At 37.0% G+C, this 25,876-nt stretch overlaps 2 protein-coding genes across 2 annotated transcripts in view; both read left to right on the top strand.

Annotated features, from left to right (window-relative positions):
- Positions 1-4,326: 4,326 nt before the first annotated feature.
- On the top strand, positions 4,327-11,197 carry psmd12 (proteasome 26S subunit, non-ATPase 12). The gene is made up of 11 exons (XM_085459831.1): positions 4,327-4,600; positions 4,990-5,049; positions 5,475-5,603; positions 6,048-6,155; positions 6,522-6,626; positions 6,811-6,960; positions 7,123-7,257; positions 8,201-8,313; positions 9,656-9,830; positions 10,460-10,537; positions 10,675-11,197. Exons 1-11 carry the CDS (start codon positions 4,493-4,495, stop codon positions 10,882-10,884), a joined length of 1,371 nt encoding a protein of 456 aa, XP_085315957.1. The 5' UTR covers positions 4,327-4,492; the 3' UTR covers positions 10,885-11,197.
- A 2,412-nt stretch (positions 11,198-13,609) lies between these two features.
- The window catches only part of helz (helicase with zinc finger), a 52,764-nt gene continuing 40,497 nt past the window's right edge, over positions 13,610-25,876 (top strand). The window contains exons 1-10 of the mRNA XM_085459829.1: positions 13,610-13,711; positions 18,012-18,257; positions 18,597-18,633; positions 19,137-19,261; positions 20,125-20,181; positions 20,606-20,654; positions 21,215-21,290; positions 22,173-22,371; positions 23,072-23,179; positions 23,531-23,672. Coding sequence (XP_085315955.1) covers positions 18,030-18,257; positions 18,597-18,633; positions 19,137-19,261; positions 20,125-20,181; positions 20,606-20,654; positions 21,215-21,290; positions 22,173-22,371; positions 23,072-23,179; positions 23,531-23,672 — 1,021 coding nt within the window. The 5' untranslated portion in view covers positions 13,610-13,711; positions 18,012-18,029. The remainder of the gene's footprint in view (positions 13,712-18,011; positions 18,258-18,596; positions 18,634-19,136; positions 19,262-20,124; positions 20,182-20,605; positions 20,655-21,214; positions 21,291-22,172; positions 22,372-23,071; positions 23,180-23,530; positions 23,673-25,876) is intronic.

Here is a 25,876-nt window from a genome sequence, read left to right as displayed (position 1 = left end):
GTTAACATTAACTCAAAATATCTGGTGGCACAGTTGCTACAGAAGAGCTATATGAAAACAAGCATCATATAATGTGAGTTTCCTCACAGCAATGTAAGTTTTTACACCATATATTGGGAATAACAAAAGATAACTTTAACACAAAGCTTGAGCTCCTCATCAACTCAACTCATCTTTCTTAATAAACTTAACTGAATGAAGATTCAAGTGATTAACATTGATTCAAAACACTTTTTTGAGAGAAATGTTTACAGTTTTCCTTGTTGTGTTCTAGTTAATGGTCTAACATTAAGTAGCACCATTTTACTTGGGCCTTATGAACAAAATGAGTCACATTTTCAAAGAAAGAACTTGCATAATACAGCACTCAAGAAAATTAACCCCGCTGGCACAGCAATAAAGCATGTGCCACTTCTTTGTGAACCTCGGGAAGCTGCAAATATTAATTTAAGTGCTAAATTTACCTGAGCTTGCACTGAAAAGAACGTCTTATAAAATACACCGTGATTCAATGTAACTGTGTTCACATATTTGGCTTTCAAACAGCCCAGTAAGGTAAAGGATTATTAAACCCAAAGCACAGAAACACATCCACGGCTGCTATATTAATAATGGATTGCATTGACATAGTGTATTTCGAGACCCTCAAAGCGCTTTACAACTCCACTATTCATTCACTCTCACACACTGGTGGTAGGCATAGCTGGCCTGGGGCAGACTGACAGAAGCGAGGCTGCTATGTCACGCCATCGGCCCCTCTGGCCATCACTAGTAGGTGGTAGGTGAAGTGTCTTGCCCGAGGACACAATGACCAAGACAAACAGTGCTGGGGATCGAACCGGCAACCTTCCAGTTACAAGATGAGCTTCCCAACCCCCTGAACCACGGTCCACAGTACTATAGTACACTAAATTGAATTTAATCATTGCTGTATTCGAATTCTGTTACCACTCCAGAGATGCATGGGTGGTATTGTTTTTTTTTTTAATGGATTTCAAAGGGGAATACCAAAAATGTGCTTCATGCCTCCATTAAAAAGAAGCCTAAGATACAACTGTGTAACTGTTTTATAGCCATGTCCTGGGTAAATATGACATTCTTTTAAATGCCTCAAAACCATATGATAAGACATGTCTTAAGACAGGTCCTAAGATATCACAACACACATTCCTTGCATGAAGCACAGTCACACAAAGGTTTCATTCATTAGTCAGTGACACATAAAACAAGGAAGAGCTTCTTAAAATCCAAAGCCTGTATTTAATTTCTGACAGTCTGTGTTTATCTTAAACCCCCCCGGCTGTCGAACAGTGATGGTCTTTCGCGTAACTACTTGACCTAAAGACGGCCCAAAAATTTCAATAACGTCTGTGTTGATTAGAAAAGAGATTAGCGCCCGATGTCATCTGATCTACAGATGACATCAGGCGCTGCATTATTAACACAAAAATAAATAAATAAAAATGTGAGCTTGGAAAAAAGCACAAATTTTACTCACTGCAAACTAGTCTGTGCATTCAAAGCAGTGGCGTGTGTGGGATTTGGACGTTTCCAAGACATTTAAATGGCAGAAAAGGTGCTTTTATAATCTTATGATCCCTCTAAAACTCTCTTTTGATCTCTGTTTTAATCTCAGTTCAGGTTGTTTTGAATTTGCTTACTTTTACAGGTTTTCTTATATTGTGGGTATTTGTGCCTGCAGGTTCACAACAACAGAATAGTTTTACTGACCACTTAAAAGGCTTCCGACTGCAAGTTACACTTTAATTACACAATTCAAGAACCTCACATCCACAGCCAGTTTAGAATCACCAATTAGCCTTACGTGTATGTCTTTGGTCTTTAGTAGGAAGCCAGAGTAACCACAGGACACCCACTTGAAGTACACTGTTTGCTGCTACAACTACACATGTTTCTTTTCCAAATTTTTATTTATAAGTGACTTATGTATGTATGTATGTATATATATGTATATATTGTACTATTCTTAGTTAGCGTATTGTCTGTCTTGTCTTAATGTTGGTTTAAAATGGAGCACTGTAACAAAAAATAATTTCCCCCAGGGATCAATAAAGTATTCTGATTCTGATTCTGATTTCAGAGCCTTTCAGTACCTTTGTCAATGCACCCTCTGGCCTCTGTATGGGCTCTGTTCTTCATGTGCACCACATATGATCACTTCTGCTGTTTTACTGTTACAGTGTTTAGAGAATCTCCCACGATCCTTTAAAGACCAGCAGATGCCTGTCTCTGTGGGATCGTGGGCAAGTACGGTGGGAATACAGTTCTCATTACAGTGTCAAGGTACCCACTGAACTCTGTAATCACTGTCCTATAAAAATTATACACAGGCATACCGTCTAAAGTTTCACAGTTTCAAGATTCCTTAAAAATACAATTTTCCTTGATTTGACCCACACTGTTGGATCTAAAATCCTTCTCAGTAGATAACGATGAACTCTGATCCACAAAAATATTTTGCACTTGTACAACAGTATGCTATGTTAAAATCGTCAAATGTCTGGCTAAAATAATGACATTTACGACATTTTTGTTGCTGACTGTACTGATGATCACAATAATGATGAGACCATCTGAAGCTCAATCTCACGCTGAGCTCTTCCTGATGGTTTTGAAGTCTGGAAAGTATGCTGAGATTGTTTTTATGCCTTCGCAATCAGAGTTCTTGTTCCATATTTGATCTTTCTCTCAACAGAGCCGAGTCATGTTCAGTTTACCAGGCCTCCGAGGTCTATGCTGACTGAGCCTGCCCTGGGATCAAACTGATTCTAGTTCAGGGCTTAGGGGCTTTCTCTGCCAGGAGGAAGAAAATCACTGACCCACATTGGCTCTATTTACTGGGAGCCTTTCAAAGCACACATCAACGCACACATTAAAAGGACACCTCCTGGTGGACTGCTGCAATTACACGATGTGTTCATTCAATCAAATCCTGTCCATTCACAAAGTTCTTCACTCACCCTGACCATTTGATTGATGATTGCCAAGCACGTGAGGCACGTTTATTCTGTGAATGGTAAAATAATGTGTCTGTTCCATTTCAGTCTTCACCACCGACATGATTTCCACTATTATTCTTTAAAGTATGGCTTCTTATTTCCTCTAAGCTATGTGGTCAGTGGTGATTCCACCAAAACGCTCAACCATTACTCTTAGCCTTGTCACCATTATAGTCCTCGTGTCTAAGAGCAAATTAAGTAAAATATATGAACAGCAATGTAAAACAGCATAGTCTTACTGCCACAGGAGTGTTTTTTTGTTTGTTTTTTTTTGTTTGATTGATTGTTTTGCTTTGTTTTTACTGTGGAGGGAAAGCCATACCAGGCAGTTCATATCCACTATACTTTTTTCACTTGATGCCAGCGGCGGACAGATATGGCAGTCTCTTTCAGTCGGCCACATAACAAATATACTGAGCATGTCAAACATATATGAGCAGGCTTTTTGCAATATCTATGAAATAAAGACTGATTAGTTTTACTAGTATGTATGCCAATATGTGAGTATGTTCTTCAGTTAAAGCAACAGCAAGCAGCTCATCATAAGGAACTATTCAATCACATGAAGCCAAATATTTAAACGGTAACAATAAGGTTTTAATGGAGCGTCCGGAATAAGTAATTAGTGCAGCGACAGGTCGCCTACACCCAACTACACCATACAAACACTTATGTCCCAATTTAAGCACGTTTGGCTTCATCATTAATGTAATAAACTCGAACTCACTCAAGATGTTATTTTGCGGTTTGCTTTGAGTAATGAATTGAGCTATAAAATGGTGAAACAGCACATCCTGCTGGTGATGCATGGTTATATCGTCTTTTTTAATGTCAAAAGAACAGCTTAGACAGATTAAAATGACCGTCTGAGTAAACGTATTTGAATTTAAATTGTATTATTAATATTATTCCGAGAAGGTCGTTGGTCTAAATCTAATCTGGTACCTTTCTGTGTAGTGTTTACATGTTTTTTCTGGGTACTCTGTCCTCCTCCTTCAGGCATGGGTTTAAGCTAATTGTTGACTCTAATTTGACCATAGGTGTTAATGTCTGGCTCTATATATAATATTAACACTGGGGCAGACTGGTCACCTGTCCACGAGTCCCTAAAATCTATTATTAAGGAAACTTTTATTCATTTATTTATTGTATTCTGTCTCTGTAACTAACATAAATAGATTCGTATCCATTCTTCTGAACTTTAGTCAAAGACTAAAAGATTCCACTCAACGTCAGACTCTTTAAATTATTTAACTATAAACTTACTGACCAACGATCAGGGAAAATCAGGATTTTACCAGGTCTGCCTGACAAATACCGGGGTCCATAGTCGGTCCTTCAGGCGCCTCGGACAGAAGTTTAGTTCTCGACTTTGATTGGTCGCTTTCGCAGCATCGTTCGTTTGACAAGTAAAACAGTGGTCCGCAGGAAAAGAAAGCTCCGTGCGCTATCTTCATTTGTACACTGCAAAGATGTCTGAGGAGCGATCTGAAAGATCCGATGGGAGGATTGTCAAGATGGAGATCGACTACAGTTCAACTGTAGACCAGCGTCTCCCGGAATGTGAAAAAATGGCTAAAGTAAGCGGGTTGTAAAAGAGGCCAGCGCCGGCTGAGTCATGGTGCAGCGAGATCAGTGTTAGCATTCAGACTAGCATCTAGCGTTACTGGCTTTGTCTGGATAGCTCTTATGACCAAATATACAGTAAATATACTTTACTTTGTAATTTGAGGATTTTTTTACTTCCATAAACTTCCAGTGTACTCTGTTTACACACACACGCAGGTATTTATTTGTTATTATACTCGCTAGCATGCTAGTATTCTTAGCGTTAGCTAAACCTTTAGCTAGTTTGCCAACCTGGAAAAGTGACTTAAACATTTTGCTGGTACAAAAGCAGGACTTACCTGTTGTCAGCTTACAGCAATAAATATATCTGACACTGTATTTGTGCATTCTTCTGTCGCAGGAGGGAAAGTTGCAGGAAGCTATCGAGAGCTTGTTATCATTGGAGAAGCAAACCAGAACAGTAAGTCGATGTACACTGTTGCAATTTGTGTTCTTGACCATTTAGCTGCAGAAATACATCTAAGAACTCGGGTCCGATGTGACAGTAACATAAATAATATAAATTGAGATTAAAACACATTCTTAAGTTAAAGTTGTTTTTCCATTCTCAAACTATTTGTAGATGTCAGATTCAGACCCAGTCTTTAATAGGTGCAGCTGATCATAGGAGTGTAAACGAATGGACACGGTTAACCAGAGAACAGTGTCGCATAATTCTCTTTGCAAAGTCTTTTTTGTAAAACTGAAAGATGTGTTGATGAAATAAGAAATTAATTTTTCATGATTGCAATGTATATTGGTTAACATGTATTTTTTTTATTGTTGTTGTTTTTGGTTTGTTTGCTTGTTTGTTTGTTTTTTAATCTGCCTTTAACCTTTGTGCAGGCATCAGACATGGTATCAACCTCCAGAATCCTTGTGGCTGTGGTTCAGATGTGTTATGAAGCCAAGGACTGGGATGCACTCAATGAAAACATCATGCTACTCACCAAACGGAGGAGTCAGCTCAAACAGGTTACATACCTCTTTTGTCTTGATTCCTGTTTTGTATCAATTCTGTCCTAAAACATTCTTCTGAATCTACAGTCTTAATACAGAAACATTTTATCATGCTTCTAAAGCCTTTTTTCAAATTGTATTACAATGTATAAATATATTGCTCAGTTACATGAGCAATCATAATTACTGGTCATGTAACTGTTTTTAATGAAAACATGCTGCAATGTTATCTATAGTGTAAGATCAGGATCTGTTTTGAAATGATTTCCTCTGAGGGGTAAAATGCTAAATACACTTTTTTGGAAAGTACCACTCCGACAAAATTTAGTCAAGACAAGTCCTTAAATTCAGAGCTCTTTTAATAAGCTTAACTTAATAACCCACAACCATTCTTTGAAAGTTAATACAACCTGAATCTGTTAGTTGTTTTTGTTTATTTGTTTGTTTTTCCTCTATTAGGCTGTTGCCAAAATGGTCCAAGAATGCTACAAGTATGTGGATGCTGTGACTGATCTCACCATCAAGCTGAGGCTAATCGACACACTTCGCACTGTGACAGCTGGAAAGGTCTGGAATATATGTGATTTAATGTTGATATCTGAAAATTTGTATAGATTTGGAAAGCTATCAAAGAAGTTACAGCTAAATAATGAGAGATTAGGCTAGCTTAAGCATTGCAGGTTGAATACGGTCACAGTTACCTAAAATCTGAAAGGTGAATTTTTTTTGTAATCAATGAAATTCTTGAAAAATTCAGTTCAGTGAAAAACGGAATGAAAAATTCTTTTTTTTTTTTCACATGCCTAAACTTCCAATCACAAATTAATGTGGTCTGGTTTACACACAACTATTTTGCAAATGTCTGTTGTCTGTTGAAGGCAGGTCATAGTAACTATTTGCTTAACTAACACTCTAAATTTGTCCACGTCACAGATCTATGTGGAGATCGAGCGTGCCAGGCTAACAAAGACCTTAGCTAATATCAAGGAGCAAAATGGAGAGGTCAAAGAGGCAGCTGCCATTCTTCAAGAATTACAGGTAAGGAACAGATGGTTTCAATTTTATACCTTCAAGATGACGAGGTCTGTGCAGTAGTTGTTGTTTCCTTATTGCTGTTGGGTGTATGGGGGAGATTTTATAATTTGTATGACTATAGTTTAAAAATACATAGATTAAGATTAAATAAATATTCCCATTCATTACTCACGCATGTTCTGATCAGGTGGAGACATATGGCTCAATGGAGAAAAAGGAGAAGGTGGAGTTTATATTGGAACAGATGAGGCTTTGCATTGCTGTCAAGGATTACATTCGTACCCAGATCATCAGCAAGAAGATAAACACCAAGTTTTTCCAAGAGGAGGGCACAGAGGTATGAAACAGACCAGGAACTGGGAATTAATTAATTAAAGATGGCAATGAAATATATTTTAATGTATTTTCATGGGTGGCATCTGTACCCTCTTGTATCAGTTTGGTAGGTTTTAGCTTCAAGGGCTGACCTAATCAAACTTTTTTCTCATGAACAACTCAGGAGCAGAAGTTGAAGTACTACAACCTGATGATTCAGGTGGACCAGCATGAGGGCTCCTACCTGTCCATCTGCAAACACTACAGGGCCATTTATGATACCCCTTGCATCTTGGAGGACAGCAGCAAGTGGCAACAGGTGTGTGTGTATGTGTATATATATATATATATATATATATATATATATATATATATATATATATATATATATATATATATATATATATATATATATATATATATATATATATATATATATATATATATATATATATATATATATATATATTTATTTACTGTCAAGAGTATAAAGGTTGTTTTAACGGATGTTTAACTTTGTGATTAGCAAATTCAGCTTGCTGACTTGTTTACAAATAATGACAGGGGTTTCCTGTAGAAAATGATACTGGGGTTTTTTTGTGGTTTTGTTGTTTTTTGTAATATTTGCAGGTCTTAAAGTGAGATGAATACAACCTCAGATGAGCAATAACAGATGACGTATTGCATCATGTAATTATTTAACAAAAGTTAGTGTGTGTGTACGCCCTAAGATTCAATGGGTAGTAGAACTACTTTTGACAGGAATAACTTGAAGTAATAGTTTCTGTATAACTCAGTCTCTCACAGTGTTGTGGAGGAATCTCAGCCCCCAAAACTGCTTCAGATCACTAAGCTTTGTGGGCATTTGTTTATGCACAGCTCTCTTAAGGTCACCCTGCAGCATTTTAATCTGGACTGGACTTTGACTGGGCCATTGCAACACTTTGGCTGAAAAAAAAAAGCGTCAATCTGTTATAGATTTGCTGGTGTCCTTGGAATCATTGTCCAGCAAACCATCCACCATTAAAGAGGTGATCGTGCTTGCTGATGATCAGTTAATCAAGTGTATTTGATTAACCTGACTAAATGTGTCCTAAAGTATTGGAGGGAGACGTTCTCTTAGTCCTGTTACTGAAATCTGTATTTATGTGTAACAGTTAATTAGGTCTTTTTTGTCTTTCCTTTTTTTTTTTTTTTTTCTTCCTGTATGTCTAGTTTGCTCGTTGCTTGTTGAGTGCTGCAGCTACTTTTTTGTCTTTCAGGCCCTGAAGAGTGTGGTGCTCTATGTGATTCTTTCACCCTATGAGAACGAGCAGTCAGACCTTGTGCACAGAATCAGTGGAGACAAGAAACTGGAAGAAATCCCGAAATACAAGTGAGAAATAATTTTTGCTTCTTTTGGTGCTGCTGTACTCTAAAAAAGTAAGCTACAGATGTGTTGTGGCTAGATAATAGAAAAATACAAAGAAAACACAATATATGTTACAGTATAATGTAGCTTGCTACCTTTTCTCAATTACTATATGAATCTTTGTGGACAGTCCCACACACAGTGGGTATTTGCTATTTTAGCGAAGTTGCTAAATGTTTTTATCTCAAGAAAATGCTAAAAACTATTTAAAAATGTTGCTGTTTGCTGATGATGGTAATATTTTCTGCTCTGGTGATGATTTGCTGGCTTCACCTTATTTAAGCTATTGTGCAGAGGTCTGGGGCAATAACTACAAAAGTACATCACATCCACTGTTATTGTTTATTTATTTATTTATTTTAAAGGCAGTAATGATCATTTACAATTCAGGTTACAAGGACTTTATAAATTGACTATTTTTAAAGATTAAATGATTAAAATTTGTAGATCTTGTGAAATTCTGGACAGCACTTTTTTTTTTTTTTTTAAGAGCAAAACATAATCAGCTACCAGGAAATATTCAAAGCATTTTTTTCTGAGAGAATGAAGTTATAATTTAAGGGGTTTTTGCAACTTCAAAACGGAAGGTGTATACTACCAGGAAAAGTTCTAGTTTGAGTGTGTGGAGTGAGACAGTTAAAGGTTGAATCAGTGTCCAAACATGAAGCAGGTCAAAAAGAGAGGTATGGTATGGATATGGTCCTCAAGAGATGTAAAGAAGGGGACAATGTTGAATTTCAGTGAATGTCTCTGGTTGTTACTTTGTGCTTATTTGGATTTTGTAATTAACATTCCCTAAGTGGAGTTACTTGGCTTTCATGTGCAGATGTGAACTTATGGAGTTGTAAATATAAGATGATCAGATTATTATTTTGTGTATTTCATTTTGTTTATATTCTGTGTTATTGGAAGTGTTTATAATGTTGTTGTTGTTGTTGTTGAGGTTTATAACAATAATTAAGTTGGTTAAATAGTATCTTATGAAGGAAGAATGTGATTAAATAAGTGTGCACTTCTTCCCACTTATTTCAGATAAGTAAACTGAGTCAAAAAAAGAGGAGCAGTATTGTACTGTGTTTTGCTTCATTTTTCTTCTTTTGCCGTTGTTTTCCTACATAATTACGTAATCAAACAATCCAAACAAATCAACAAAACAATTCAAGGCAGTACTTTTTCCTAAGCTACTTGGGAGAGCTAACCACAGCAATGTTCACATATGTTGATACTGGGTGTGTACTCTCCGTAGCAAGGTGTAGATACAAGTTTTATTGGGAGGGGTTGTTAATAAATATTCTTCTTGTCCCAGGGACCTTCTGAAACAGTTCACTACCATGGAGTTAATGCGCTGGGCCTCCTTGGTGGAGGATTATGGGAAAGAGCTGAGAGACGGATCACCCAACAGCCCTGCAACAGATGTCTTCTCTTATACAGAGGAAGGGGAGAAAAGGTGGAAGGACCTGAAGAATAGAGTGGTCGAGCATGTAAGTCCTATTGTCGAGAGCAGGGGCTTCTCACTTGGAGTTTGAACACACAACTGTGACACTTTGTTAGACTTGTTTTAGTTTTGACGGTTTTCTGAGTGCTTTCTTAGTTTTAAACTTGTCAGTGGGTGACATGTTTTCCCCTCGTTTTTTACTAAAGTAAAGTAGTTGGCAGGACCATTCAAAACCTTTTTTTCTTATAATGAGCAAGAGACTGAGTTCAATTTAAATAGATACAAGGACTAATCCCAGAAGGTTGATTCTCTTCATCTGGACGTAGCGTTTTCAGTGGGAGAAACATTTTGTCAGTCATCCAAGTGACTTCTTCAGTCTCAGCTGACTGCAGGTTTCCCTAGCCTTATAAACACTACATTTGCACAATGACTGAATTTAACCCACTGAATGAACAATGGGCTGTGAGGTCAGTTCCTTGATCATTAATATGTAATAGGACTAAATGGAACACAATTGGACATACAATAGAAATACGATGGAGGCAACTGAGATAAAGATGAATCTGAAGCTTTATGCAGATTGAGTGGATAAACTGTCTGGCTCTTATATTTAGGTACATTGTATGTGCACTGATAACCGTGATATGATTTTCACGTGTTTTCTGCTGTCCCCAGAACATCCGAATAATGGCCAAATATTACACGAGAATCACAATGAAAAGGATGGCTAACCTTCTTGACCTCTCTGTTGATGTAAGTAAAACAATATAGCTAAATAACTCATTTAAATGTAGTTTTTGAGTGTAACTCTGAACTGCCGAGTTACACTCAAAAACTATAAATAAGAGGCACTAACCCAGGTCTCTCTCTCTCGTTAAATACTTTATCAGGAGTCGGAGGAGTTCCTCTCCAGCCTAGTTGTAAACAAGACCATCTACGCCAAGGTTGACCGGCTGGCTGGCATCATCAACTTTCAGCGGCCCAAAGACCCCAATGACCTGCTCAACGACTGGTCACACAAACTCAACTCACTTATGTCTCTGGTCAACAAGACCACACATCTCATTGCCAAGGAGGAAATGATTCATAATCTGCAGTGAAATGTTTATGTTTTGATTCATATTTTGTTTTTCCCTCTGTGGAAATGTTTTTGACTACACAGTATAATGGCAGCCTGTGAAAGCAATCTAATTCCAATGTGATAGAATTAGCAAAAAAAAAGTCTTCAACACACATGAACATGCAAACACTTATCCTTTGCATCTCACTCTGGACTGGATATTCAAAGTGTTACACATTGCCATTTGATGTAATATATACAGTAGTTTAGCCTCTGTTTCTTTATAAAAACCTGGTTTTCAATGTACATCTAGCAATGTAAACAATAAACTTCTGACATTTGGTTAACAGTTATATATGTAGGTGTTATTGTAGCCTGACTTACATTGATTCTATTATGACAAACCATGAAAACATGAGTGCATAGTAGGTGATAAAAGGATTAATGTGAAAAACACCAAGGGCGTACAGCGCACAAAGTTCAATGAATAATATGTGCCGATGCTTTAATTACAATGGGTTATCCAGATTGCAGATCCCTCTCTTCACTTTGATTTTAATCTCCACGGGGCCCAAAATGAAATGTTTGACACATTCATACACCACATAAAAAGATTTTTTCCACCAGCAGATATATTGACAAAGAAATTGTTGGCATCCAGTTGTGCACCAGTAAACACCACAGTAGGCATTTTGAGTGGTAATAGCACAAAAGCACAGGTAGAACTAATGACATTAAATGTGGCTCGGGATAATAAAATGTCAGGGGTGCCATAACAATGAGCTAGCATGCATAATAGCAGAATACTGGAACTTCTTATTTGAATGGAAAACTGCTTTTAATCATAGCAATTACCTCTGTGCTTTACTTACTATGTGTATGTGCCCTCATTTCTTGGCTTATGAGTGCGGAAAATACAATTTTAACTAGCTCAATTATATTTTCCCTCTTTTTTTATGTCCACAATGTAATGTGGCAAGTCAACATAAAGATTCAAATGTTATTATTGTGGATATTTTCAATACATCACAGTTTAATCTTACACACACCACTTATTGTTGTGTGTGTGGTCATTTCGGGTTTTTTAAATATGTTCTATGAAGCAAATGGATTAATTTTGGTCACCTCGAGGACTTGATTGGATTTATTAGAAACACCTCATCTGTGTCACAAAATCGGCTCATATCATTGTACATCCCTGAGAGTTATAAAAGGCTTGACTGGATGGATGAGGAAAAATACCTTTAGGTTAAGGGAAGATAAGTGACGTTCCTAAAATGTCATAAACTCAAAATGCTTTTTAGTTTTATACTAAATTTTTTAGTTTAATAAACATAATTTGATGCAGATTTCTTTTTTAAACCGTAATGCTACATTTCAGATTTTATATTTTCAGACATCCATCCATCCATCCATTCGCTTCCGCTTATCCTTTTCAGGGGCGCGGGGGGCGCTGGAGCCTATCCCAGCTATTTTCAGACATATAGGAGTCAATCCTACAGTTGTAGAACATTGTCTGTCCCACTCATGAATTTGAAAATATCTATAAGATATTAAAACATGCATTTGGGGGTTAATTATATCTGTCCTGGGACAAAATGTAAACCTAGTTGTTGATAAAGTGGTTCCAAAATTATTATTTAAAATATAAAATAACTCTTGAGAAACCCCTCCCCCAAAAGAAAATGGCATTTTTCTCTTATCACAACTTCTTAATAACCGAATTGCATGTCAAATACAACAATTAAAATGTTATAAATGCACTTTTTTGTTTTCATTTTGTTGGCATGAGTGTTACAATTGTTAAACAACTTTTTAAAACACCAACATACTTTAAAGAAGAGTGATTGTATCCCAGGTCATTTGTTCAACTATGCCCATTTAGCCTGGAAAAGGAAAAGATAAAGTAGTTAGAAGGCGACAAAAAAGAAGTAATAAAGTAATATGAACAAGTCCTGTGATAATATTATGGATAGTCCAAAGGTCAGTTCTCTTTGGCAAATTTTGTATTTTTCCAATCTTTTCTGACTAGACTGTGTCACTCTAACCAATGCAGCACTGTTACCTGTATTACAAAAAGAAGATAAATTAATTTTGGTGTTTCCTTCCTTTTTTAAATATATATATTCACAATCATTCATGACTGTTGCAGTCCATTATGTTACTCAATTCAATATATACTCAATATATATAGAGATATATCTCTATATATATGTGTGTGTGTGTGTGTGTGTGTGTGTGTAATAAACTTTCTAAATATATTAAAAGTATATAAAATATTCTCATTATTATTATTATTAAATGTGTGAACAGTGTATTTGAGATAAATACTGAAATTAAATGAAAACGTTGGGGAACGTAGATTTCAAAAGTTGCTTAAATGAATATAAATGAAGTCTTAAGAATGTATATTATATGCTATAAAATATGCTTTTTCATATTCCAGAGTATTGGTGTGAGCTGTACCAAGCATAGCACACAGCAACTTAAATGTCACATAAAAGTGTACTTTTGATACCTGAGGTGGACAAATCTATATTTTTGATGTTTTTTTTAATGTGTTTTTCTTAGAAACATAACAGAGAATTATGAAATAAAAGACCAGTTTTAAAAAACGATTCCTAAATTGTGCTCTAACTGCAGAATGACCCGTAGACTAACTTTACTTGAATTTTAGTCCCACGTGTGTGCTTACAAGGAATAAAACGAACTACTATGACAAAAAGGATGCTTGTCATCACGGGCCATATAGACGCGCACGCAAACACACGTTTCGGTCCCCTCAACCTTCAGATTTGTACATCCCACTATGCTTTGCGATGACGGTCTGACAAGTGGATCCAAGATGGCGTAGAAAGTAAAGCTAGGTAAGTGTTGACTTCCCATTTTCAGCCCTTTCAGTTGTCTTTTTCATCTCAAAGGCACTGCCACGAAACCCCACCATAAATCATTAGGATAATGGCGAATGCTTTGAGTTTATGCACGAATAACAACACGATGTCATACCAGTTATATGCGTCCAAACACCGTGGCAAAATCACAGGCCCGAACCCGTTTTGTTTCGGCGAACCTAGCTAGCTAGCCCGCTAACATTAACAAACCAGACAGCCATTCTTGTTGTGAGCTTCCCAGTTTGGTTCCAAGAAAGGCCGTGTTTTGGCTAGCAGGCTAACTGCTAGCTACGCATACTCTATTTAGTGGCAACACTGTGTGCCCTGTGCAAAGGCGAGCGATAAGTTGACCAACACTTTGAGTGGGGACATTTTTTTTTGTTTTTTTGTTTTTTTGCAAGGCTTTGTGACGCTGCCGTCATCGCTCTTACTTGCAGCAGTCATGACAAGTTTGCTGGACAAACAATAGCTATAACTAACTACTGAAAGGCAGATCATGTCCACTCCAGTGTATTTGGTATTTAGTGTATGCACTCTTGCTGCCTCCTGCCAGTTAAGCTCAGGGAAATAAGTTTTTACAGCCGTATTTTGCACACGTTGCTGCTGACGATACTGTCAAGCCAAATAACGTTATCTGAGGACAACGGAGACAGTCGCGGTTGCTCTACAACTATTTTCCGTTATAAATATTAGCGTTTTCTTCCACTGTATATTGTAATCGTGGAGTCCCACGACTGAACACGAAAAATAAGACAGCTGCCCACCCGCTGCATCCCGCCAAACTATTTTTCGTTGCACCAGTGAAGTGCCAAGCACTAATATTAGGTAACGGCTATCCCCACAGTAACAAATAGGGCTGTGAATCGCTACATTGGTTTTAAACTAACCCTACTTGATCGTAGCAAGCACTGTGTTAATATCAGTCGTGCATCTCTTTTGTTTTTTTGTCTACAATTCTGTTGTTCATCTTCCCATAAGCCATCATTCTCTGGTCAAGCAACTTTTAACTCTCAACTACTTTTGGATGATTACATGTTTTTTCCTTAGTCTTAAGACTATTTTAATTATTATATTTGCAGAAAGTTGTTTTACAAATACAAACAGCTACTTTAAATTCAAATCCTAGAAGTTATTTTAAGATTTTCTGACATTGTGGATGAACCATTTTTATGCAAAATGCTCCAGACAATGTGTGATGACGAGGTGTGGCAAAATTGGTTAGTTTCATGTCTGCATGATGACAAAAAACTAGTTATACTAATCAAAAATGCATCTGTATTTTTTTATTTTATTTTATTTTTAAAGGAAGCGTTCACACCACGAGTTCACTTTTTGAAGATCAGCAGACCTATAATGTGTCATATTCCTAAATGAAAAGGCAAAGAATTAGCTGCTTATGGTCCCCTCCCTGCTTGGTTAGCTTATTTTTTTCTGACTCATGGAATATCTGTCCAGGCCAATGGTGACGATTGTGGTATTTTTAGCGTTAAAATTAATATAAGTGCAATGACTGCATTATTTGCTTCACATGTGCTTTTTGCGACAGTGAAAAAAATCCTTCAAATACATTATTGTGTGTCATGTGTATTACCATGTACTGCACATAAGCTGAAAGACTTGTCTCTCTATGGTCCTAAGAGACATGTTGAGCCAGAGCAGCTATTACTAACGTAGCTGTATGTTAGTAGATATTGAAGAAGTGTCTCAAACACTGTTACAGGGTTAACAGACTCCCCCACTGCACCCACCGCCTCTTGCATGATTGATTTTGATTTTGAAAATATTTTTTTAACAATGTGTGAAATGTCAAATCCTTTTGTTTAATGTCTTCATCATGCGATGCAGGTATAAATTGCAATTTCACAGCTAGCATATAGTAATTTGGTGCCTCCTCTCTCTCTTTCAAGGACACCCTGTTCCAAATATGCCTAAAATTACTGTGCTGTAGGTGACAGCTTCCCTGTTCCTCTGAGGTAGTCAGAATCAAAATCTAAATTCCATACTGTGGTGAGTGCTTGGATTGAAATTGAGCATCAGCTAACTGTTGAAACTCCGTTTGCTTTGCACATAGCTATAATAGGGGCTTTTAGTGTAGTATTTTTGTGACAAAAGCTCTTTATCTGCCTTCCTGAGATAAGTTGCAGTTCTGGTGTTGAAACCAGCGTGGTTGGAAACCGGGCCAGAAGTTGCTAGGCTGTTATCCAAGGCTAAGCATTTGAGGTTTTGGCGTTTGACAGGAGTTCACAGTGTACCCTCCCTATCCTGGAAAAAAAAAGCCACTTTCTTGTTTCTTACATGTTGTTGTATAAGATATTAATTAGAAGTTGCTAGAAAAGCTACTGGTAACAGCCCCCCCCCCACTCCAAAAGACAAAAAAAAAACAACACCCAGAACACGAGTACATTCATGGCTCAGTACATTTTCATTACAGCAGATGAAACTAAACAAAAGATATACTTTGAAACTTTAACCTTTTGTTCAAGTTTTGCATACTGTGAAAAAAGGTTTAGTAAATGAAGCTAATATGATTGCAACATATTTTTATGTATGTTTGTAAAAATATCGTGTTAAAAATTAAACGCTAGTGGTGCCACTTGAGTTTGAATATTTGTACAAAGCACAGTTGGTCTTTTTGTCCACACTGAGGAAACAGTGATTACCACTAGATAAAAGCAATGTTGGTCTTTACATTCAGTGTGACCTTTAGGATTTGGAATTGATAATTGGTTTTGGATGGTTACCAAATTGTCTAGATCATTTGAATCATGTGTCTCTGAACCTATGAATTTCCGTTATCTGTGCTATTATGTTTTCTCACAGTTAACACAGGGGCCTTTGTACTTCGGAATCACATATGAGGCTTTTTGAACTCCTTATTCTATACTATGTTTATATTTATTGATAATAAATCCACATTGATTTAGAAAATGTAGAAAACTTCCTATTCCTATTTTTTTTTTTTCTCTCCAAAAGTTGATTAGGAATATACAAAGTGAAATGATCGTACCCCTAACCAGAACCTGTATTGGCAGTGATATTGTAATTTTATCAAGATCCATCCTTAGTGAACCCCACAATGTGAGCAGGGAAGTTGTAGATTCCAGCGGTAGAGTAAGTTAAATTTAAAAACTCAGCGGATTGTATGAGTTGTCAGATAAAGTACACGTATAATGCCTTACCTGCTTTCAAGGTGCACTGCTGTGCTTTTCCCAGTGGCTCCCAGCCTGGAATTTTTGTTCCGGGAATCCAAGTGTGTAGACATAAGTGCAAACTTCTCACAGTACTGTTTTTTTGTCACGGGGCAATATCGAACTGAACGCTGTGTACTGATGGGTTGAGGGCAAGTACCATTACACTCCTAGTCCCAAAATACGCAAGTCTCATCAGGACAGATTGTGATGAGGTTTTATCTGAAACATTGTAAAAATAAAAGTACTGCTAGAAATTCAACATAAAGGTTATATTGACTTTTCCTCTGCATACTGTCCAGCATGTCCACTATCTTGTCTCAGCAATGCCCCTTTATTCTGGATGATCAGTTATGCCCATTATGAGTCAGTTGACACCAGACAGCTGACTCTACTACTGACTTCAGAGCTTGATCATAAAGAAGAATGTCTCTTATATTGCTTAAGACATCTCACATGACTACATCTTTCTCTGCTCTTTGCACATGTATTTCAATTTACACTGTGTAAGCACAGGCAGAGGTTGAGGTATGTTAGAAACACTCCAAGGAGTCTTATCCTCTGTTCTTGTTGATTTATGGCAAACATCAGTTACATGAGAACTTGACTCTTGCTTGTTGCCACTGTAAAATGACATTTTACTGTAGAAAACCTTTTTAAAAAACAAAACAAAAACAAACTTGTTCCAAATCAAAAGCCACAATATATAATTTATTATTAAAGTGAACATAATTTAATAATTTATGACTGTGACGTTATGTGGAGGGGAAAAAAAACATTTACTTTATTTAAAAATAATGTTCTGTGTCAACTACATGTACAAGTAAAAGCAAATAAAAATGACCTATCAAATCGGGAGTTCATTGGAAGCAACAGACTATATCTTACCCAAATAGCTGAATTCAGTTTTCAGTGGAAAGTTAGGCAGCTGATGTTGGCTGCGTTTTACATATTGTTTGACAATAATCAGGATGACAATTTCCGAGAGGTTGGAGAAAAAGAAAATTGTTATCTTTTGTCTAGCCCTGTTTTTTTTTTTTTTTTTTATAAGTGTTCTTATTTTTGTGCCGTTTGTGTTTTATTTGTAGACGGTTTGTCCCTAAGTCATGGCGGACAGGAGAGCGGAGAAGTCATGTGAAGAAGCCAGTAGATCGTTAGCCAGGCGGGAGTACGAGGCGGCAGTCAGCCATAGCACGGATGCCCTGGTGGTCCTTGCACCCCAACCCCCATCCTCCAGCAACCCCATCCCGCTGAGCCCTCCATCTCTTGTCGTCGCCGCCGGACCCCTCCGCAGCCGTGCCCTGCTCTACCGAATTGCTGCCTTCTTGCAGCTGGTGAGGACACGGCTGATTTTTACAACTATTTAACATCCCCCCAAATACTAATACTCATCTAATACTCATCTTGAAATTATTACATTACATTGAAATAACTGACCATTGTCCTTTGAATCAACCTTTGTGAAATGAAGAGAAGATTAAAAATGAGGAAACAGAAGTTTCTTCCAGGGTACTGTTAGCTCATCTTTGCTGAAGACTAAAATTAGACCTGTTGCTTGAGGCTGAAGATTATGGAAACTACTTAAGTCTTATAAGTCTGATAATGTGAGGAAGTATCACCAAGTATTCTCATTTGTAAAGGTCATAAATTTTCTCCCCCATTTCTGCCAACAGAAAAATTATGATGAAGCAGATGAAGACTGCAAACATGGTGAGTGGCAACTCAAATTGTAAACAGTGCTGATACTGTAAGTTCGTGTAGTGTAATAGGTAATTTTGTACCTGTGGTAGAAGTTTCACCATGTCCTGACATGTTAATTTTGCATCTACTGTAAGTGTTATAGCTGAAAAACAGAAGAAAATAAATGTTTAGGTCTGCACTCAGGTGATGCCTGGGGTCAAAGATAGTGTCCCAGTGTTGTCAAGTGAGTCGTTTACTGCAGTAAACCTGGGGCATTGCTGAAGCTTGCGGCATAGAAAAGTATATGGTACAATGTAGCCTCTTTCAGCCTGTATGAAAATACAAGCCCTGATAATCCTAAAATGTCATGTTTTCATTGAACTTTTCAGAAAATCAAATCAGTCCCTTTCACTCTTTTTCTAGAGAGCAGGCATGCAGACTTATCACATACAGAACATTGAAAAATATCTAACTGACTGAACTGAATTTATTCTTTCCATACCCACTCCTCTTTCCTCTTCATCTTGTGATAGTCCTGGCAGAAGAAATTGCCAGGGGAGATGGTTCACTACAGGTGAACTTGCGCTCCATGCTGTTGGATGGCAGCCTGCAGGAGGTGGCCAGCATCCTGTCTAAAGCCTTGTATGGAGAGCCAATGGTATGATTAATGTATCTATAAATCGCATTCAAAAGTACTGTCAGACTACACATTGGTAGCTAGAAGGGTATTTAAAGTGCAGTGTCTAACATTGCCAATGTTCTACAGTTTTAGAATAATAATAATAATAATAATAATAATAATAATAATAATAATAATAATAATAATAATAATAATAATAATACAGGCAATGTTTTTATTGTGGTTTTTGAAGCAGCTGTCAAAAGTTAGATGGTTTTGGTTTCCACTGGCCATTGTTAGATCATACATTGTTTAATTTTTTTTTCTCAACAAATTACATGTATGTTAGTACAGATTTTAAACTTGAATATTCATTTAGATCTGATGTGGGATTTTAAATGTTACCGTATATTTTGGATTAGGAATGTAATAGGCACTTTCTATGTGTAATGAAATTGTGAGGGGTTCATGGTCTATATAGAGCAGTGTTAAGCAGAAAGGCAGTTAAACTGTAAAATTTTCTGAGACCTTAAACATTCAGGAAAATCTTCATATAGCGGTGGATAAAGTCACTACCAGGAAGTGCAAATAAGCGATGAATCAAACAAGAGTTTTATTTGGCAAATAATTCCCTAAGAAAGTGAATTGCTAAGTACCCTAGCTGTAAGGAAGCCATAAATGCATGAGCCCAAAGGCTTATTTGCGCTTTTCGATACTATAATTTGTGACTTGTTGCCAGCAAACTCCAGGTTACATCGCACATACATTTCACATTCCACTGATCTAATATGGAAACCTTTGTAGTGCATACTGTAATGATGATGAAGATCAATTTTGCATGTTATTGTTAAAAAATGACTACTAATAAAAAGGACTAAAGTAGTTGTTTTCTTTCTCAACAGAATGGTATTGTTGCAAAAGACCTGAGCAGATTAAAAATGCTCTTCTCTGAAATAGAGGTACGTGCCTATTGTTCGTCATGCTCCTTTGTTCCAGTCATGTGGTGTTTGGTTTTACAGGGAATTCTTCAATGCTTGTAGATGGAAATAATTAAGATTTGGTTATAGCCAAAGTATCTGTTGTTTATTTGTTCCCGTGCAATATGTTTAATGCCTAAGCTGATTGCATGGAGCTCGAGCTGTTTTTACACATGAACAGAGGATAACCTCAGGAAAGTCAGATCGGAACATTGTCCAAAGTTGCCCTTTCTCACATTTAATGATGGATCCAACAATCTGTGACATTTGCATGCAAATGTGCACCTCCATTGGGTAATGCCTGGAAAAGTTAAGGGCATGCATGTATCTCAAGTTACTAGTTGACATATTAGAAATAATCTACGCACCACCTCCAAGCTCCTCATTCTGCCCCCCTCTCTGTCAGGCTGTAAAAGGAGAGATGGCACCAGAATACACAGATGACCAGGATGAAGGTAAGCAAATGTGTACCATGACAAAAAAAATCACATTAATGTTGTTTTGTTTTTTCCCCTCTGCTTATCTTGACTGGTGGTGCAATATGATTATAAGCTTCTGGCTGAAATGGACCTGTGTGGCACTGTAAATGCCTGAGTGTGTTTTTAAGGATGAAAATACTGTATGGAAAATATGAACGCACATCTTCATTTAAATTATGAAATTCCAGCTCCGATTATGCTTGAGTTTAAAGGCAGATCTTCTTCACAGTTTTAAGTATGTAGGCTGTGATTTGTAGCTGTCCGTCTCTCTCATACATACTGAAGGACAACAGACAAACTTAAAAATAAAAAGAACTGGCAGTGTTTAAAATTAAACATAAATGTCTCTTAATAGAAGACCAGCTTGTTTTTAAAAATTGAAAATTTTAAAAGCTAAACTGCAACAGCCAACAAGGCGACATCCAGCAGTAGCAACAATCCCAGCATCATTTCTCTAGAAATTGTATAATCTAGTTAGCATTAATGGTTACACTTTTCTCAGTCTTACATTGACCACCCTGCTCATATATTGACAGAGGTCCAAGATGGCTGGCGGTTCCGACCACCTCCAAGAGGAGTCACGAGCAGTGAGGAGTACACCCTTTGTAAAAGGTAATGCAAATTGTATGGTTATTTGTAAGAAGTGAGGAATATCTGTAAATTTGTATATCTTTTGATGTGTTACTGGGGTTATAAAAGCAAATGCATGTAACAAATTGTAAGGAAGAATTTATGATTGGTAGGGCATAAATGGGAAGAAAAAGTACTGACTATTAGTTACTAAATAGTGGAAATGAGGTGGGATTATATAAGATTATATATGCTTCTTCCTACTCCTTTTTGAGCGTCAGTTGTAAGTTATTTATAATTATTACTGTTTTGTTCTAATTTTATTTTGCTTTCTTTTTTCTCTTTAGTGTTATACTATTTTTAACATGTTCAAAATAAAGATACAGTACAAATACAAATGTATCTCACACTAAATGTTGCAAGGAAAAATATGCCATGACTTACGCTTATGTTTATGCAACTAACGGGCATTTGCTGTCATCACACTGAGACTTCAGAATTTGTGATTGTAGTTAGTTCTGTGAATTTTCATTTTTGAACTCTTTACACCAAAGGGGTCTCCTTTACAAACAATAATATATTTTAGATTTTTGTGGTTGATAATGGTTTGTATAAAATTAACCAAAATTGTACATTGAAGTACAGGAGGGGTGGGATGAGATGGGATGTGCCTTTTTGAGTCTGCACAACTTAAAAGGTAGAGGAGATGGGCACATGAAATTTTTAACTACATTGTGTCACAGTCAATGTACCAACTATTTTTAAATGTTATACTTTTAAACAACCAGCATCACAAAACACACCGAGAAAGCATAATATAAATTGGGAACAAGAACCGTTGAGTATTCTGAAACATTTTATGAAGTAAAACAGTTGCTTGAACTAACATGGACCCACCTGAGCATACTTTTTATTTCCCTTTAGGTACTTGGAGCAGGGCCTGTGTCGGTATGGGGCCCAGTGTACATCAGCTCATTCGCAGGAGGAGCTTATGGAGTGGCAGAAGCGCTATGCTTCACGCCTCATCCGCCTCAAACAACAGCAGGAGAGTAAACACTTCACTGAAAACTACATGGAGACCTTAATAGAGAAGTGGATGAACTCCCTTTCTCCAGAGAAAGTGGTAAGTGACATTGTAGTTCATGCAAACTCAAAAGTGGCACAGTGAGATAAAAGTGAAAACACTGTGCGAACATGAATGTGTTCACTGCTATTTGAAACCATTCTAACATGTGTTCTGATTAAAAGCCTCTGCAATTTCTATATATATCTACTATATAAATCTCTCAAATATAAATATAAATCTCTCAAATTTACTACACATTTCCAGCATAGGTCCTTATTTACATATGCATCCACACAAAAGCTTTGAATATCCTAATGGAGGGTTGTTTTTTTTTTGTTTGTTTGGTTTTTTTTTTTTGGTTTTTTTTTTTGCCCCCATTGGGTATAAACACAGCTATTAACAGATATGTGACCCTCTAGTTCACTTCTTAAGTCTGTTTTATTACGGAAAACACTCAAATACCTCCACTACATTTAAGATATTTTAGAAGAACAATGCATCAAAGATTATGTTTTCTTTAGGAGTGTCAGTGTTGAGCACATACTCACAAGCCTGTAATATTATTTGGCACTCTGTATCTAGCTCTTAATTAATGTGTGCGTACAGTCAGGGATACCTAACTTTTGCTTTCATTAATATTTGATGCGTAAATTAACTTGGCTTGCAAAAATATTGGCTAACCGTTGACCTGTAAATGGTTTATGAATAAATAAGCTGTGATGGTATGTAACTAACCATGGTATTTTATTTCTTCTAGCTAAGTGACTGTTTAGAAGGAGTGAATGTAGAGACCACCTCTAGCCTGTCTGTCACCGTCACCACCAAAAAATCCTCCCACTCCTGGGTCTTCTCCTTGTTGTGCAAGGTAGGATGAAGCATTGAGTGTTTGATCATTTGTCATTGTGGAGGAGGAACATGAGGGCCGTATGTGGTGATGTGTTAAGCACAATGTTAAGTTACATTTTGTTTATTTATCAACATTAATTCATTTTCAGTTGAATGTGACAGTTCTTCCACCATTTGATGTCATTAACAGTTGCACTGGTTACTCTCTGCTCTTTTTTTCCACTCTGTGTGTGTTTAAAAGGACAAAAGAATCACATTGTGTTGTTACAATTATCCCAAAACCCATAGTCTGTGCTCCTTGGATACTTGGTATATTAACCATCTGTTAATTTTGTGAAAGTCCTGATTATCTTCCCATTGCTCTGTACAGCCGCCTAGAAAGCTGTACCGGATTGCTCTCCTCTATGATGCCCACCGACCACACTTCTTCATCACAGGCGTGTCAGCTGGAGAGCGGCTCCAAGGTGTTCCCAAAGGCTGCCAAGAGTGGACTCCAGGGGAGGAGACAGCAGGTGGGTCATAAATTTTATGTTATGTTGTGTTGTGTTGTGTTATGGTCAAACATGAGCTATCAGGGGATTTTTATTTTCAAATGTATTTTTCCAGCTTCATAAGGTTTCTGATTCCATTTTGTCTGTATAAATTATATGTGTCAAACTTGTATGTTTCATATAATCAAAAAATGTTAATGTTAGACAAGGATAACCCAAGTAAATACAAAATGCTGATTTTTTTTTTTCTCTTTTCTTTTTAAATGATGATTTTAATTATTTTAAATGATGGTTTCAATTATTAAGGTAAAAATGGCCAACCAAACTCACCTGGTCCTGTGTGGAAAAGTTCCAAGGCGAAAATCACTGCTGACCAAACCCCCCCGTTGCGTTTTTTTTTTTGTTTTTGTTTTTTTCCCCCCCACTCCCTCCTCTCACCAAACCACCAATATAATTTCCTCAGTTGCCTCTTCCCCCTCCTCTTCTACCAGTTGCTCCATCTATGACTTTCCAACAGTCTCGAGTCATGTCGACTGAATCCAGGGAAAAGGGCAAAAAAAAACCAAAAAACGATGTTGTGGGTTTTTTGGGGTTTTTTTTCCTGTTGTTGTTTTAAAAAAATATATTTTCCTCATTGACATGTTTCAAAAATGCTGCTTGTAATTTTCGTGAACGATGCAGTCTCATGAATCGCCAAGTGACAACACTGACCAGCCATTCAGTGGCATGCAGACTTTTGACATCACATTTTTGGATTGTCTTGGATAAATCCAATCTTGGCTATTAGGTGAGAAGGAGAAGGTAGTGCAGGGGAATCCCTTAGTGGTTTTATGGTGATTGGACTATCTGTCTTGAAGACTATAATTTATGCGTCTGCAGAACAGTGTCTCCAGTGGTGTGCAGCTACAGATACCGTGGTGTGCAGCTCAACAGTAAGTTGGACTGGAAGAGCTACATGGAGGCAGTGTACAGTAATCAGGGACAAAGATGGCTTTATTCCCTAAAGATGCTAAGGGCATTCAACATCTGCCAGCCCTTCTTGCGCCGTGTCTACTCTACAGTGGTGGCCAGTGCTCTGTTTTTTTTGATGCGGTCTGCTGGGGAGCAGAGTTGACAAACCTGTAAAGAAGGGTGACTCTATAGTTGGGTGTAAACTTTAGGCAGTCCAGCAGGTGGTGGAGAGAAAAAGACTTTTGAAGTTGGAATCAGTTAAGATCAAGCCTGCATACTTACTCCATGCCCTGCAGGTTATCAATAGTAGAACCTTCAAAAACTGACTGCACCTAAGTGCAAGTCTGAGCACCTCAGGAGGTCCTTTATACCAGCTGCTATGAAGCAGTTTGATGCATAATGATGATATGATTTTTATCCACGTTTGCATATTTGCGCATTACTTATTGGCTGTTTTATTTATTTGTATAATGTCAACTTATAGGAATTATTACTATTGTTTTGCTGTTTGTGATTTGTGGTCTTATGGCTGTGTTGAAGCTGCCATGGCAATGTAATTTCTTGTAAAGGATTAATGAAGGATCTTTGAGTGGGCCAGAATTCCTCCAGTGTGATATAAAAGACTCATTTGCAGTTACCGCAAGAGCTTGATTGCCAACAGCCAGTTATTAGCTTTAGATCCCAATTACTTTTCCACATAGTCATTAATTGCATTTTTTTTTTATTTTTTTTTGGATGCAATACAAAATTTGTTTAGTCTGAAACCTCTGACAAATATGCAAAAATAGAAGGATAAGGAAGGGGGCAAATACTAGCACTGTACATACATTAGTCAATGCCTTGTGTGACAGAGCTACCACAAGATTTCCATATTATATAAACTATTAGTCCTTTTATAGGTATTGACAAGCTTAAACATGGAGAAGTCCAAAAAGTTTCATTTAGATTTTCTAATATTTCAAAACTTCTAAATTAACAAGCAAAAATCATTTTATTTATCTTTGTTTATTTTTATTGACTTCTAAACTTGAATATGCCAAACTGTCTGTTCTTTTAATTATTGTGGTTTAGTAACAGTGCAAATGGACAAATAGTGAAGTTCTTAATCAGAAGAGTACATGTACAAGAAATTGTAAACAAAGTTCCCAGCATTGCTAAATTCCATTAGCTGACTAGCCAGGTTGCACCCCTAGGTCTGTATGGCTCTGAGTTGTTTTTTGTGTTTGCTTGTTGTTGTTGTTTTTCATAGACCAGAGGCTTGCTAGCTGACAACC

This window comes from Copadichromis virginalis, linkage group LG6 (genome assembly GCF_057382275.1).
Source record: "Copadichromis virginalis isolate Kocher_CV1m ecotype Utaka linkage group LG6, C_Virginalis_male_GT1.1, whole genome shotgun sequence".
Lineage (NCBI taxonomy): Eukaryota > Metazoa > Chordata > Actinopteri > Cichliformes > Cichlidae > Copadichromis > Copadichromis virginalis.
This window is presented reverse-complemented; position numbering and strand designations above follow the sequence as displayed.